Consider the following 16150-nt stretch of genomic DNA (forward strand, 5'->3'; position numbering starts at 1 on the left):
CATCAATTTCCTCCTCACAAAATATAGACATTTCTGTGGTAATGTATTCTCCTTGCGCGTTTTATTTTGGATCGTGACACAACCAGCAATGAATGATGTAGCAGATCCCACCACTAACCAATTACCGTAATTTGGAGTGGACTCATCCCACTAACTGCCCCCAGTGAAATATGGCACCACCAGTGAACATGATGCCAAGTAAATGAATCTCTGCCATTTGCCCCAGGCTGTCTTGTGGGAGGGAAACGTCCATTCAGGGAGTCTCGGGCAAGAGTTCATCAAATGAGAAAAGTTATATTTTCAAAAAGAAGAGGCTTGTGAAACAGACCTTGGGTCGGGAGATGCGTTCTTTCAGGCAGAAGTTAGCTTCTTAAACTAAAGATGGGAATGTCACAGGCTTAAACACAGCAGGATATGCACACCTTTCCTTAAACTTCAGCTGCTAAAATGAGCTGAAACACTTCAGGTAAACAGATGTTCCTGTTTCTAGAAGAGGAGGGAAAAGGCTCAAATCGGTTTCTGTTACTTCTCTCTCGCTCCTTTCCTTAGTGATTTAGGTGTAGCAGTTCAATCCTTTTCACCCTGACCAGGTTCCTTTCCCTCAGTCTCCCTCCCTCTCAGCAATGCCCCTCCTGAGGCGTTTTCTTTTGTGCGCCAGACCCCGGGGATCCCTCGGCCCTCTTCTTTCTCTCCCCCGACTCAGCCCCTCTTCCTCTCTCCTTCTTCTCCTCAGGCCAGAGCCACTTCTCCCTCAGAGCAGCCTCTCCTCCTCCTCCCTTCCTCCCGTCTCAGCTCCAGCCTCAAAACTCCCTCAGAAAAGGCGCCTCTCATCTTCCCGCCAAAAGGGCTGGCTCCGCCCCCTGTGGTCTGTCTGGGCAGCCAATCAGAGAGAGGCTCCTGCCCCCTAATGGTGTTTCTGAGGGACTGCAGCTTCAGACTCTGCCCGGGCTCAGCTGTCCATCACAGCAGGGCTTTCTGTTCAGTCTCCTCTGGACATCGAAGTGGTGGCATGTCTTCCCTACAGCCTCTTGTCTGAATTACACCTGGAAGAAACGGGTTGGTGCCTCCGGTAATGGCAGAATTCCTCTGATCGGGAGGAATTTGCCCCGTGGGAATTTGGGTCTGGCCGCCATGGCGAAGGTGGAGACCCGCAAAAAATCACAGGCGGGAGAAGCCTGTGAGCATGGGATTCGGCAGGCACCTTTTGCGCTTCCCATGTAACCCTTCCTTCCCTGCACACCATGTAACCCTTCTTTCCTCTCCAAAGCAGAAGCCCAGCAGGAGCCTCATGCGTCAACCCCCCTGCCCCACCCCACCCCTGTTTATTTGGAGACTTTCTTGGCCAATGTGCTGAGCTGCCTTTTCATTCCAAGGTTCATTTCTTCACTGGGCAAGGACCAGTGGTCTAGCAGCAAACTCTTACCACAGCTGGGAGTCCAGGAAGACCAGCTCCATGCCTTGCAAGATTCCCCCCCCCCCCCCCAGTGATTGACTGATTGGTCCACGGACTCCAGCAAGAAAGGCTGAGGCTGCTGAACAAACTATAGGTTTTAACAGATTTTCCGGGGGTTGTGGCTGTTGTGGTGACCCAATGCAAAAATCCTGAGGATCCATGGGCTTTTACCTCCCCCCTGCCAGGCAGCCTCCTTTATCTCTCTCGCGATCCCACCAATCAGCTGTTTCCTTTCAACACTCCCTTCCCTCTTGTTTGCCTTAATGTCTTTTCCTTAGCTGGAAAAGTTTTTTCCTCCTCCTTTTCTTCTAATTTCTCTCCTTATTGCTTTAGTCTTCCTGTTTCCCCCCTTTGCAAGTTTGCTGTCTTTACCCTCCCCCCTCCCAGGGAGCCTCCTTTATCTCTAGCGCCTCTTATCACTCTCCCTGATAGCAAAGGATCAGCTGCTTTGTTTCAACACCCACTTACCTCTCCCCCCCCCCAAAAAAATCTGCTTTTTGCCCCTGGGCAATTCGGCTCCAGGGACCACGCATTCACTCCATAAGACGCACAGACATTTCCCCTTACTTTTTAGGAAGAAAAAAGTGTGCCTTACAGAGCAAAAAATACAGTATAAACCATGTTAATGGAGAAATCCGAGGGCTCCCTTGGACAAAAAACAAGGACACCAGCCAGGAATACCAGAGCAAAACAGGAGCCAGTAGGCTTGGTCTTTATTGAAGACTGTTGCCACAGGACTCCCACCTGCCTCCAGGTGGAACAAGATGGAAGCCCCAAACAAAAGAGCCCCCAAACTTTTATTAGCTGCTAATCCCCATGTTACACCCCCCCAAACTACATCACTAATTCATCATGGTTACATCGTGAAAGGGGAGGTCTGGTGGCAGGAATCTGAGCATCCTGGACCCTGCCCCATGGTTCCCCTTGCCCTCCACCAAACACCCACCAAGTGGAACAAGAGATATTTACATTTCCCAGTTTCCCAGCCAAGTGAATCACTTGGTCATGAAGCCCACTGGGTGACTTTGGGAGCCAGGCGTAGCTTCACAGCCTAACCTACCTCACAGGGCTATTGTCAGGATTAAATCCGAAGGGCAAGACCCATGTGACTCCACCGGGAGCTTCCTGGAGAGAAAGATGGCATATTAATGCCATCAAGGAATTTCAGCAAGGACAAATGCCAGGTTCTGCATACAGGCAGGAATAATCAGCAGCAAATATATAAGACGGGTAAATATTAAAAGCACAATAAAACACTGACCATTAGAAACCTTTTGGTACAGGGCTGCCTTCAGGGGTCCAAACACTCATCCCTTTCTAGACATGACCCAGGAGGAACAGAACCACTACATAACAGTGCCCCCAGCTCCCAACCCCGCTAGACGGTCCAGAATGATACCATGGTCAATGGTTACAAAAGCCACTGAGAGATCCAGCAGAACCAGAAAAGAGCTTTCACCTTTGTCCCTAGCCCGCCGGAGATCATTGAGCAGTGCAACCAGAGCGGTTTCAGTTCCATGATGGGGCCTTAATGACGACTGGAAGGGATCCAGATGGTCTGCTTCCTCCAGATGTGCCTGGAGCTGTTTAGCGACCACCCGCTCAATCACCCTGCATGTATGTGTGTATATATATATATTTGATTCCACACTTCTCTGAAGTCTCTCAGCCCCACTCACCTCACAGAGTGTTTGTTGTAGGGGAGGAAGGGAAAAGAGAATGTTAGCCGCTTTGAGACTCCTTAAAGGGAGTGAAAGGCGGGATATCAAATCCAAACTCCTCCTCTTCTTCTTCTTCTTCTTCTTCTTCTTCTTCTTCTTCTTCTTCTTCTTCTATAGTTTCTTCCCTAAATGTACTCTTTGATGGGTGGTGAGAGGAGAACTCTGACTGAAGCTCTTTCCACATTCCAAGCACTGATACGGTTTCTCCCCTGTATGAATTCTTTGGTGGGAAGTGAGAGCAGAACTCTGACTGAAGCTCTTTCCACATTCCAAGCACTTATATGGTTTATCCCCTGTATGAATTCTTTGGTGGGAAGTGACATGGGCCCTCTGATTGAATCTCTTTCCACATTCCAAGCACTGATAGGGTTTCTCCCCCGTATGAAGTCTTTGATGGGTAGTGAGCGTGGCCCTCTCACTGAATCTCTTTCCACATTCCACACACTGATGTGGTTTCTCCCCTGTATGAGTTCTTCGATGGGAAGAGAGATGGGAACTGTCACTGAATCTCTTTCCGCATTGCAAGCACTGATATGGTTTCTCCCCTGTATGAATTCTTTGATGGCAGGAGAGACTTTTCTTACGAGTGAAGCTCTCTCCACATTCCACACACTGATATGGTTTCTCTTCTCTATGAATTATTCTATGGGAAGTGAGACTTTCCTTCCAGGTGAAGCTCTTCCCACAGTCTAAGCACTGATGTGGTTTCTCCCCTGTATGAATTCTGTGGTGAGAAGTGAGGTAGGCCCTATTACTGAACCTCTTCCCACATTCCATGCACTGATACGGTTTCTCCCCTGTATGAGTTCTTTGATGGGAAGTGAATATGTCCTTCAAGGCAAAGCTCTTTCCACATTCCTCACACTGATACGGTTTCTCCCCCGTATGAATTCTTTGATGGGCTATGAGCTTGCCCCTCTGACTGAATCTCTTCCCACATTCCAAGCACAAATATTTCTTCTCCCCTGTATGAATTATTTGATGGGAAGTGAGACCTCCCTTCTGAGTGAAACTCTTTCCACATTCCAAGCACTGAAAAGGTTTCTCACCTGTGTGAATACTTTGATGGGAAGTGAGAGCAGAACTCTTAAAGAAGCTCTCCCCACATTCCAAGCACCGATATGGTCTATGCCCTGTATGAATTCTTTGATGAGCCATGAGCTTGTCTCTTTGACTGAAGTTCTTCCCACATTCCACGCACGGATATGGTTTCTCGTCCGTATGAATTGCCTGGTGGGATGAGAGATGGCCCTTCCTGCGGAAGCTCTTTCCACATTCTAAGCACTGATATGGTTTCTCCCCCGTATGAATTCTTTGATGTGAGATGAGTGTGGAATTCTGACTGAAGCTCTTTCCACATTCTAAGCACTGATAATGTTTCTCCCCTGTATGAATTTTTTGATGAGAACTGAGACCGGAGCTTTGGCTGAAGCGCTTTCCACATTCCAAGCACTGATATGGTTTCTCCCCTGTATGAATTCTTTCATGAGAACTGAGACTGGAGCTCTGGCTGAAGCGCTTTCCACATTCCAAGCACCGATATGGTTTCTCCCCTGTATGAATTCTTTGATGGTAAGTGAGAAGGGACCTGTGACTGAAGCTCTTCCCGCATTCCAGGCACTGATAGGGTTTCATCCCAAAGGGATTTCGTTGATGGGAAGTGGAATGGGAGGTCTGGTTTAAGTTCTCTCCACATTCCAAATATTGAGATGGCTTCTCCACTGTGCAGAATTTGTCAAGCTTTCCCTTGTTCTTCATTTCCAATTTAACACCATCTGCAGGAAATAGAGAAATGGATTATGTCCCTTTAATTTCAGGAAGAAATGGGGACTACGTAGTGCTACTGCTTTTTATGTAGCTTCTAATAGATATATCTGCTGCAGCATTAGATTTGGCTCTGACTGAAGAATCAACACAATACAAACACAACACGTAGGCTAATAGTAGGAAATATATAATAGAATAATGATATCATTCAAATTATAGGAGTAAGCCAATCAAAGTTCATATATACAATATAACAGAGTGGTAGCGAGGACTGTCAAGCCATGTGTTCAAAACAGATGTCTAAGGACAGTCTCACAATAGTCTTTCAAAAGTATCAACAGAAGACGTCTCAAAAGTTTCAAAAGTAAAGTCTCTCGATAGTGCTCTGCTGATCCTTAGCATGAATCGTACTTACATATTCTGTTGGAAAATATTGGCTGATGAAGACTATTACAAAAAAGTAGTATCATTCCGGAGACACTGTCCTTTTGAGACGTCTTCCGTTGGAACTTTTGAAAAACTATTGAGAGACTTCACTTAGCAGGAGGGAGCCAGGAGGTGTCAAGGCTCTGCTATGCTGAAGCAGAGCCCCAGCACTGCACAGAGAGCTCAGGGGCAGGCGGAGAGCCTATGGCTGTGCCTTCGGCACGAGAAAGGAGAGGGTTAAAGCGCAAGGACCAGAGACGTCCCATGAAACCTCCCTGCCCCTTCTGTTGGAGGAGAAGCGGGTGAAGACCACTCCCCAAATCTGAACCGGACGATTCGGATGCATAAGTTGTACTGTGCTGCTTGTACATATGTAAAATAAAGAACTGCAAATATGCTATTCGCTTTAGATTGTACAGCAGTTATTGTTTTGTAGTGAGTGTGGGATATGGATGTTATTTTGCTTGCTTCATTGGATCATCCATCAGTTAAATAAAGCTTGCGTCTGACACCCAATAGTCTGTCTGCTCTCCATTCACTGAGACCCAAGGAACCACCCCGGCCCAAAGAGTACCCCTTATTGAACAATGTTCATGAATACTTCTGATAGAGGAAGAACTGAAGGCAGTTACATGGGAAATCTTAATACAGCATTCACTGCCTTTGGGGATTTGCAATCACAGACATCTTTATGGGAACCTAAGATTCGAAAAGCCTGGCTTTTTTCTGGGCTGGATGTTATTTGACTCAGTCATGAAATCTGCTCCATCTCCAAGGTCAGTCGTCTCTTTGGTCAGCCAAAACCGGACAGAAGCAAAAACAAAAAACCTGACAGAGGCTTCTTCAACTTCCTGCAACACCCTGAAGCATACATTCAGAAATGTCTGAAGAGTTCACATCAGCCTGATCCTTGTTTTAAAAAAAATAGCTAGAGGAAAAATGTTCACAGACAAAACAGTCCATTCAAGGTGAGCTGTGGGTTAGAATCCCAGGTGCTGTAGGTGGCATTGCTGAGCTAATCAAAACCTGGGAGATTCGTCACATAATAATAATAATAATAAATTTTATTTATATCCCGCCCTCCCCAGCCGAAGCCGGGCTCAGGGCGGCTAACAACACTAAAATAGTGCAACATTCTAAAAACATTATAAAAATTAATTAAGATCAAAATTGATGGCAACCATACTAAAGTTCTGTAAAGATTGCCAAAGGAGGGAGTCAGTCTGCGCCCTGACCAAAGGCCTGGTGGAACAACTCTGTCTTGCAGGCCCTGCGGAAAGATGTCAAGTCCCTTGTCTCTTGTGTCAGAGCGTTCCACCAGATCAGAGCCACAGCCGAAAAAGCCCTGGCTCTGGTTGAGGCCAGCCTAACCTCTCTGTGGCCTGGGACCTTCAAAATGTTTTTATTTGAAGACCGTAAGTTCCTCTGTGGGGCATACCAGGAGAGGCGGTCCCGTGGGTACGAGGGTCCTAGTCCGTATAGGGCTTTGAAGGTTAAAACCAGCACCTTAAACCTGATCCTGTACTCCACCGGGAGCCAGTGCAGCTGGTATAGCACTGGGTGAATGTGATCTCGCAGCGAAGACCCCATAAGGAGTCTCGGTGCGGCATTCTGCACCCGCTGGAGTTTCTGGGTCAGTCTCAAGGGCAGCCCCACGTAGAGCGAGTTACAATAATCCAATCTGGAGGTGACCGTTGCGTGGATCACAGTGGCTAGGTCAGGGCAAGAGAGGTAAGGAGCCAACTACTTAGCTTGGTGGAGATGAAAAAATGCCGCCTTTGTTATAGCTGCAATCTGCGCCTCCATGGAGAGGGAGGTGTCGAAGATTACACCCAAACTCTTAACGGACGGTGCTGGCACTAATTGCACCCCCACAAGAGATGGGAATTGCCCCCTCAATCCCATATTGTCCCGTCCCAGCCAGAGGACCTCTGTCTTCGAAGGATTTAACTTCAACCGGCTCCCACGTAACCATCCAGCCACAGCTTCCAAACATCTGGTCAGTGTGTCTGGGGCCGAGTCAGGATGGCCATCCATCAACAGATAGAGTTGGGTGTCATCAGCATACTGATGGCATCCCAGCCCAAAACTCCGGACAAGCTGGGCGAGGGGGCGCATAAAGATGTTAAAAAGCATCGGGGAGAGTATCACACCCTGGGGCACTCCACACACCAGGGAGTGGTGCGATGACAATTCCCCCCCCAAGCGCCACCCTCTGTCCCCGACCAGAGAGAAACGAGCACAGCCATTGAAGGACTGTGCCCTGGATCCCCATGTTGGCAAGGTGGTGGTCCAGGAGTTCGTGATCGACCATGTTGAAGGCTGCTGACAGGTCTAGAAGAATCAGCAGCCCCAACCCGCCTCGATCTAGCTGCCTGCGGAGATAATCTGTTAGGGCGACCAGAGCCATCTCAGTCCCATGACCAGCGCGGAAGCCGGACTGGAATGGATCCAGAGCCAATGATTCATCGATAAACCTACCAAGCTGTTCAGCAACTGCTCTCTCAATCACCTTACCCAGGAATGGAAGATTCGAAACCGGGCAGTAATTGGACAGATCTAAGGGATCTAATGATGTTTTCTTTAAGAGCGGGCACACCACTGCCTCCTTCAGTTCCCCTGGGAATGTCCCGGTGCCAAGGGACAGATTGATGATATCCCCCAGGGGGGCCCGCACCTCGTCTGGACACGCTCTAATCAGCCAAGACGGGCACGGGTCAAGAGGACAGGTGGTGGGCTTTCCAGCTCGGAGGAGTCTGTCCACATTGGCTGGGGATATCCGGTCAAAGTGGTCCAATACTGGAGCCGAGGACAGTCGAGGGGCCTCCAGTTCCTTTATTGTATCCAAACTGGCAGGGAGGTCATGGCGGAGCAACAGGACCTTCTCCGCAAAAAAGCTCGCAAATGCCTCACAGCTGTGTGTCAAATTGTTAGATATATATACACGTATGGAATTTCAAAACAGATATTGTGATCCAACAGGGAGCCTTACCAAGAGAGTCTATGATCCCACGGTTCTCCTCCATGACTTCCTTATGCAGAGCTCTCTGGTCAGGATCCATCAACGCCCACTCCTCCTCCGTGAAACAAACAGCTACATCTTCAAAGCACACTGGACCCTAAAAGGAAAAGGAACACTTCCTCCTCTTAGACAGTATGAATATTATCCACTACACACTGCTCTTTTGTTTCCTGCCTGTTAATTGCTGTGTTGCTTTCATGGGATAGTCTTGCCACATATTTTAAGCACAGATGCTCCTTTAGCGTCTTAATTGAATTTTTTATTGCGTCTTTTATTGTATGCATTGTTCTGTGTAGGGAGGGAACCCTCCCACTGCCCTATGGACTGGGGGCACAAGGAGAAGAGTGGGGAAAGCCCTGGGCTACAGATGGGACTGGTTAGATGAATCCTGGCTACAATTTTTTATGGTTTGTTAATTCCCTTGAAGCCTATTTCAGCATTTCACAATAAACAGACAAATAAAAAAGCAACTACTCATAGATACTAGCGACATTCAGAGGGCTAGTAAAGGTGGGGTGTCTGTTCCTTATTCTCAGCACAGAAACTGTCAGTCTTTGTTAAAGGCAGTTTTGACAGAGAGCAAGAGGAGAGATTCCTTCTGACTCCAGAGGACCCCTAGCTGCCCCACCCCTCAGCCTCTTTCTTCACAAGGCTGCCTCCCATTACCTGATCTGGTTCCACAGCCACTGCTTCCTCTCCACTCCCATTCAAAGACAGGTGAGGAGGTCTTGCCGGCATCCTTCTGTCACCTGCAAGAGACAAGGGCAAGGGGGGAGCCAGGAGTGCAGGATGCTTCTCTCAGAGGTGAAGCAGTGCCTCTCTAACTGCAGGTGGGCCTTAGAAGAAGTCTCCCCTGCCGAGTGCATTTTTGCATTTTTACCCATTTCATATTTTGTTGTGCAAAAATACATCTCATCCCCTTTGGGCTCTTGGCCACAACTGTCTTCCCCCCAAAGGTGAAACAACCCCATGGATTAATGTCCAAGTCCAGAGAATGTGACCCAAATGAGAAGAAATTCCTCCTCCTTACCCAGCGGCCTCTCTCTGGTGTCCAATGAAGTCCTCTCTGCCTCAGAGGAATCGGGACCAGTTTCTGTCAACAGATCCTTTCCCTAAAAGAGAATCAAGGATTCAAAACATAGAAAGAGAACTATTAGGGGCAAAATCTTTAGGGATGTCCAATATAGTGCCTTGGATACTTTCAAAGAAGGATGAGATTTAGAGATCTTCTCCCTCCTGTCTGGAGCCCCTTGGGAGTATCCGGAGGAAAGCTTCTCTCACCTGCTTCCTCTCCTCTGCCTGACTCAGGAGGAAACCTTCGGCCAGGGCCACTGCCTGGGAACTGGTCTCTGCTCCGCATTCCCTCACCCAGCTCTCCATCTCCGCTGGAAGGACAGCCAGGAACTGCTCCAAGATCACCAGGTCCAGCATCTCAGCTTTCGTGTGCCTTTCTGGCTTCAGCCACTGACAGTCAAGGTGGAGGAACCGGTGGCAAACTTCTCGGGGTCCTTTGGCCTCCTGGGAGCAGAACTGCCCGAACCTCTGGCTCTGCACATCTGAGCGAAGGCTGTCCTCCTCCCCCAGGATCCTCTGCACAGAGTTGGCCCAGAATCCCCCACTGCTCTCATTGCCAGCTGAGTCTTGCTGATCCATCTGTGCTCTTAGGAAGCTTCCCCGAGATCAGAAGGAATCCCTTGGTCTTCTGCCAAGAGCTGTCTGTCCGAATGAGAGATGGTGGCAAATCCTGCAAAGCAAATACATTGTTCCATTATTAGATTGGAACACCAGCAGAAGGAGAAATATGTTCCCTGGGCAAGTGTGGATGAGTCTTGCTAGGAAGCAGGACTGGACTGCACCACAGGCCAGACTCTGAGCTTTATATTAAGAGGTATAGAAATTCAACAATCCATCACTCCTCCCTTCAGGGGTCAATGAGATAAAGAAATTCACAACTTTTAAAAGACATCTGAAGGCAGCCTGGGGAGATTTTTAAAGCTTGGTGTTTTTATATAAGCTGTAGGCTGCCCAGAGTGCCTGGGGAGGCCCAGCCAGATGGGCATGGCACTGATGATGATGATGATGATGATAATGATGATGATATCCATCACTTTTTCACCTGACCAGTTTTTCCCCCTCTGGAAAGTGGCAAGCAGTGTGTGGGTCCAAATGAAAAAATGCATTTGCAGCCTTCCTGTGACGCCTCCCGGGCTGGAGGATCCTCTGCTCCCTGACTTGGGGGTCCCCTGCTGCATGAGCTGAGAAGACCCACCCCTGCATCCCCCCCCCCGACTCCCCACATCCCAGCGCCTGCAGAAGAGAGACAGAGCCCCCTCCCCTTGCAGAAGGGTCCTTGAGAGGGAGGGGCTTTTGCTCAGGAGCACATCTCAACCGCCTTGATTTTTTCTCTCTCTCCTTCTCTAGAAACCCTTTTCTTTTCCAGGCATAATTCTGCCAGGCTGAAATTCTGCCAAGGTGCCTCTCACTTTGCAGAGAGGAAGAGGGAGGCCCCTCTGCTCCCTGACTTGGGGGTCCCCCATTCCTGAGCTGAGCACCCCCCACCATGCAAGAAGAAAGAGGAGTCTCACCAGATCCCAAGGGAGAGACCCCAGAGACCAAAGCCCCGCCCCTTGGCAGGAAAGGACGTGCAGGGCGGGGCTGGGACTTTGGAGGAACTCCCTCCCCCCCCCGCACCTTTCTTCCGGTCCTCTCTAGGAATCCGCCCAAGTTCATTTTAACCCTTCGCAAGCCGCGCTCAGGAGAATTCTTTGTTGGTATCCCTCATTACTCCCCTGAACCTGATCACAGAATCGTAGCCCTGGAAGGGTTCCCCCCCCGGGGTCATCTAGTCCAACCCCCCGCAAGGCAGCAGGAATCTCAGGACTTCATGGAAAGCCAGCCTGACTTGACAGTTGACCGGGGGGGGGCTTCTCCCGCCCCCTTTCCCTTTGCTTCGCTTCCTACCTTGATTTCCCCTGTGGGGCAGGTCGGTTGCGCAGGAGAAGGGGGGTCTCTCTTATGGGGCGAGCCTGCAGTTCGCGCCTGCGCTGTGGGTCAGCGCCGGATCCCGCTTCGCGCATGCGCTCGGGGGAGGGGGGCTCAGCTGCAGGGGCGCCAATTTGGAGAGAATATGGGGGTCGGGTGAGTCCCGCCCCCCATGAGGGATGCAGGCGCACTATCGGGATGGCAATGCTCACCAATGGGGGTCTCGGCCCCCTCAAGTCTTTTATTGGGGGCGCTGGAGCCCCCTTGGCCGCCCCAGGAGTTGTGCGCCAGACCCAGGGGATCCCTCGACCCTCTTCTTTCTCTCGGGCAAGAGTTCATCAAATGAGAAAAGTTATATTTTCAAAAAGAAGAGGCTTGTGAAACAGACCTTGGGTCGGGAGATGCGTTCTTTCAGGCAGAAGTTAGCTTCTTAAACTAAAGATGGGAATGTCACAGGCTTAAACACAGCAGGATATGCACACCTTTCCTTAAACTTCAGCTGCTAAAATGAGCTGAAACACTTCAGGTAAACAGATGTTCCTGTTTCTAGAAGAGGAGGGAAAAGGCTCAAATCGGTTTCTGTTACTTCTCTCTCGCTCCTTTCCTTAGTGATTTAGGTGTAGCAGTTCAATCCTTTTCACCCTGACCAGGTTCCTTTCCCTCAGCCTCCCTCCCTCTCAGCAATGCCCCTCCTGAGGCGTTTTCTTTTGTGCGCCAGACCCAGGGGATCCCTGGGCCCTCTTCTTTCTCTCCCCCCCCCCCGACTCAGCCCCTCTTCCTCTCTCCTTCTTCTCCTCAGGCCAGAGCCACTTCTCCCTCAGACCAGCCTCTCCTCCTCCTCCCTTCCTCCCGTCTCAGCTCCAGCCTCAAAACTCCCTCAGAAAAGGCGCCTCTCATCTTCCCGCCAAAAGGGCTGGCTCCGCCCCCTGTGGTCTGTCCGGGTAGCCAATCAGAGAGAGGCTCCAGCCCCCTGGTGGTGTTTCTGAGGGACTGCAGCCCAGACTATGCCCAGGCTCAGCTGTCCATCACAGCAGGGCTTTCTGTTCAGTCTCCTCTGGACATCGAAGTGGTGGCATGTCTTCCCTACAGCCTCTTGTCTGAATTACACCTGGAAGAAACGACTCACTTGTCAATCACCGTTCTGACTTCCTTCCTGGACTGCAAACACTGAAAGGCAGGAGCAACCAGGCTGATACATGGCACATTTTGTATGGTCACTTTCCTTCTCGGAGGGCTAGAGGCCTCCTTCTCCTTTCCTGAAGGAAAGCTCAGAGTCTGGAATACGATGAAGTCCAGCCCTGACTCCTAGCTAGACTTATCTACGCTTGCTCAGTGAACCTTTCTATTCTCCTGACAGCAGATCAATTTCTGCCTCAAGTCTCCCATCAAACCCATCCGTTGAGGTTGTGCTGATGGCCTGGAAAAAACAGGGGAAGTTCCTGCATTGCGTGGGGCTGGTCTAGTTGATCCTTGGGGTCCCTTCCAACTCTACACACCTATGATTCCATTATTCTTGGGGTCTAGCCCTCCTAGAGATATAGTTTGAATATTCCACCCACTCCCTCCCCGCCCACATTTTTCTGGAAAAGAATGGCTTTGGGGGAAAACAGAAAAAAAACCTGGTTTCCCCCCATTTTTTCTACAGGTCTTCCAATATCTAAGCTCTCCCCAAGTCTTCATTACAGTGGGAGAACTACCAGAAGGCCTTTGGAGTTGGATCAGTGTCTGGGCTGAAAGACGGGAGTGGAGAATCAGAGAATGGGAGGGACCCCAAGGATCATCGAAACCAACCCTCTGCAACGCAGGAATCACAACGAAAGAAACCCAGGCAGACGGCCACCCAACCTCTGCTTAAAAACCTCCAAGGAAGGAGAGTCCAGAGGCTGCATGCGGTATGCCAACACTGAACTGAGCCCACACTGGATGCCCTTCTGGCAGATCTCATTTAATGAAAATGTGCATACCGCGAATCTGTTGAAAATCTAACAAATGTTTTGTGGGGAAAAATTGTGGAAACGCTTCATAAATATCACAAGTTTGTTCCAGGAAAGAAGCCAAAGAGGAGGAAGCAAAGCTATGAAACTGCAAAAGGTGACAGAGACGTTGCTGTTCTTCTTCTGCCCCGCAGGCAGTTTCCACCGCCGTCCCTGCCAGGCGGGCTGCTCAGAGTCCTTTGTCCACAAAGAGCAGCCTGGCGAGTGCTGGCGGCCAGGAGGGGCCACCCGGGAGAGGCCTCCCCTCGGCGCCTCGGCCTCACTGCTCCAGCATCTGCTCGCAGGTCCGGGAGACTTCTCCCAGCTTGACCCGGGCGTAGTCGATCCTCTTGAGGGCCATCTGGCAGTCCTTGCGGGCCGAGTAGCTGGAGCCTTCGTGGGGCTGCCCTGTGGCCACCTGGAGGAAAGAGGAAAGCAGGCCAGGTGAGAAGCCTGGACCTGACCCCTTGCCAGTGCGGCGTAATGGGCAGAGTGTCGGACTAGGAAGTGGGAGGCTAGGGTTCAAATCCCCCCATGGGGAACTGGCTCCAGGCACCAGGCCCATCACAGACCAACTCTGCAGTACAAAGACGTCTGCAAACGTGGCATGACAGCTGGCAACATCAGCCATGTGGGAATCCCTTGCAGACGACGGCCGTGCCTGGAGACAGGCAGGTTGCGCCTCTCTAGCAGTGACCAGGGGAGGAATGGGGAGCGCAGAGAGAAGGAACGCCAGGGTGCAGCTGCAGCAGCACAACCAGGCGCCTTCCTTGCCCCGGCTGCAACCGGGACTCAAAATTAGCCAGGCACATTATGCTACTGTCCAGACTGCATGGAGATTTCTGGGCAAGCCCAGTTTAGAAGCCTCCGCCTTAGTCCATAGTGAACACTGTTTCCGTTTCCACTGTGCGTGTTGGAAGAGCAAGCAGAGGTCAGACAACACAATTGAGATAATAGAATAAAAGAATCAAACAGACATTCCGTGGTGGTGACCAAACTCAGGTTTAAAGTAGCCTTTGGCGCCTTGCTTATTATATACCTTAGTTTCTAATGCTGGCTGCCACAACACCTGTCTCTTCTTGCACATCGGTCTCCACAGCCCCAGCAGGCGATGTAACGCTCTGTGCTGACTTCACCCCCCAAAGGTGCCCTTCTCCAGGGGCTCCCGAGACAGACGGATGCCAACTCCTCAGCTGTGAAGTTCACTGGGTGACCCTGGGTCCATTCCTGTCCCTCTCAGCCTGGCCTACCTTGCAGGGTTGGTGTGGGATTAAATGAGAACTAGGACCTGGGAGAAGCCAGGGTTTGAATTCCCCACTCGGCCACGATAAAACACACTGGATGCGACATGGGGGGGGGGCTGTCCCTGCCTCTTTCAGCCTCTCCGACCTCATAGCGCTTAAATGCAGAACAGGGAAAGCATGTAAGCCACTTTGAACTCCTTGGAGGAAAAGGTGGAATAGCAATGCAACAAGGAAATAATGTCGATATATAAAGTTCTGCTTGGTCCCCTGCAACCTGTTTCCCTCCCCTTCCCTCAAACTGTGCACATGTCTCCTTTTCAAAGAATCGTAGAGCTAGAAGGGATCTCGAGGGCCATCTAGTCCAGCCCCCTGAAAGGCAGGAATCTCACCATGCTGTCCCCCATCATCCCATCTGAAACCACACGGGGTCTGGCTTAGCTTTGCAAGTCAGTTTTTGGTCATCAGAATAGTCTTGCAGCCGCCGCCGCCGCCCCTGGAGGAGAGCAGAGGGGGACCTTCCAGCCCAGCCTCAAGTTCTCACACTGGCCCACAAGGTGGGGAATCTGGCGGCAGGATCCGAGCCCAAGAGCAGCAATGGGCCCTCCTGCGGTGAGTTTCCAGCCACTGGTACCCAGGAGCACGGTTGCTGCCTCTGGCTGTGGAAGCAGAGCATGGCTGGCAGCCACAGACAGCCTTTCTCACCCGCCATGAATTGGCTTCCTCAGCTTTTAGAGCCACCCCACTTGGTGGCCCCGGCAGCCCCCAGCCCAGGAGCCCCAAGCAAGTCCCCAGAGCTCTGAGCATCCCTCTCCAGATAGGCAGGCGGCCATGATCTGCACTCTCCAGAAAGAACGGGAGACTTTTCGCCAGCTGGGTTGGCGGACAGCAGGAGCGTCCATTTAGACACATCGCCTCCGTCTCCTCTTCTTCTTACTGCGGCTTCTGGGGGGCTGGATGGGGCTGCGCTCCCCGACAGGAGCCCCCCCCCCCAGGCGCCGGCCCCGCCCACCCACCTGCGTGAGGTAGCGGATCTGGGCGGAGAGCTCCGACTCCACCTTCTGGACGGAGCCCATGAACTGGGAGGTCTGGCGCTCCAGCAGGCTCCAGTTGGGCTTCTCCTTGGACAGCTCCAGGATCACCGTGCCTGCGGGGGGGGGGAGAGGGGAGGTCAGTGGTGGGCGGGGCAAGCAGGGGCATCCTCAGGCGCAGGGGGGTTTCCCCCAGCCCCGCCCACGGGCCCGCTGGCCCCGCCTGCCCCCCAAGGCCCCGCCCCCAGAGGCCTCCTCCCTCGCAGAGCCCCTTTCCCAGGCCCCGCCCACCCGCGCTCTGCATGGCCGCGCCGATCTCTCGCTCTAGCTCCTCCAGCAGCCGCAGCCGCTCGTTGGCCAAGCCCAGCCCGTAGGCGCCCGAGCCCGACACGGAGGCCGCCGCCGCCGCCGCCGAGGAGCCCGCCGCCATCGCGCTCCTGCCCGCCTCCCGCCCTCTCCGCGCCGGGACGCCTGCGCATGCGCCGAGCAATCCAGAACTACGTCTCCCGGCGCGCCCCGCGCTCTCTTCCGTCG

General features: G+C 51.6%; 2 protein-coding genes across 4 annotated transcripts in view; both read right to left on the reverse strand.

The window, feature by feature from the left end:
- Positions 1-3278: 3278 nt before the first annotated feature.
- LOC310828804 (uncharacterized protein) overlaps positions 3279-16150 on the reverse strand; it is a 115117-nt gene continuing 102245 nt past the window's right edge. Inside the window, exons 1-6 of one of the 3 annotated variants that reach the window (XM_083706686.1) lie at positions 11854-12110; positions 9671-10133; positions 9420-9501; positions 9056-9138; positions 8360-8486; positions 3279-4949 (exon numbers count right to left, since the gene is read on the reverse strand). In XM_083706686.1, coding sequence (XP_083562812.1) covers positions 3286-4949; positions 8360-8486; positions 9056-9138; positions 9420-9501; positions 9671-10042 — 2328 coding nt within the window. In that variant the 5' untranslated portion in view covers positions 10043-10133; positions 11854-12110 and the 3' untranslated portion in view covers positions 3279-3285. Of the gene's footprint in view, positions 4950-8359; positions 8487-9055; positions 9139-9419; positions 9502-9670; positions 10134-11350; positions 11395-11853; positions 12111-16150 lie in introns of those variants that run through there. The other 2 variants (XM_083706685.1, XM_083706687.1) reach the window with 2 other exon arrangements.
- On the reverse strand, positions 13296-16068 carry MED11 (mediator complex subunit 11). The gene is made up of 3 exons (XM_083707249.1): positions 15908-16068; positions 15602-15732; positions 13296-13762 (listed from the first exon to the last, which is right to left on the reverse strand). The coding sequence occupies exons 1-3, from the start codon at positions 16044-16046 to the stop codon at positions 13625-13627; spliced, it is 408 nt and encodes a 135-aa protein (XP_083563375.1). The 5' UTR covers positions 16047-16068; the 3' UTR covers positions 13296-13624.

Source organism: Podarcis gaigeae (assembly GCF_964106915.1).
Source record: "Podarcis gaigeae genome assembly, chromosome: 13".
Lineage (NCBI taxonomy): Eukaryota > Metazoa > Chordata > Lepidosauria > Squamata > Lacertidae > Podarcis > Podarcis gaigeae.

Bases quoted from the DNA above. Each gene is read 5' to 3' on its own strand.
- MED11 (XM_083707249.1), bottom strand. From the start codon at position 16,046: ATGGCGGCGGGCTCCTCGGCGGCGGCGGCGGCGGCCTCCGTGTCGGGC. The intron at 15,733-15,907 runs GTGGGCGGGGCC...CCCCCCCCGCAG, and splicing joins CGCGGCCATGCAGAGCGCGG to GCACGGTGATCCTGGAGCTG. The intron at 13,763-15,601 runs GTGGGTGGGCGG...TCTTTCCTCCAG, and splicing joins AGATCCGCTACCTCACGCAG to GTGGCCACAGGGCAGCCCCA.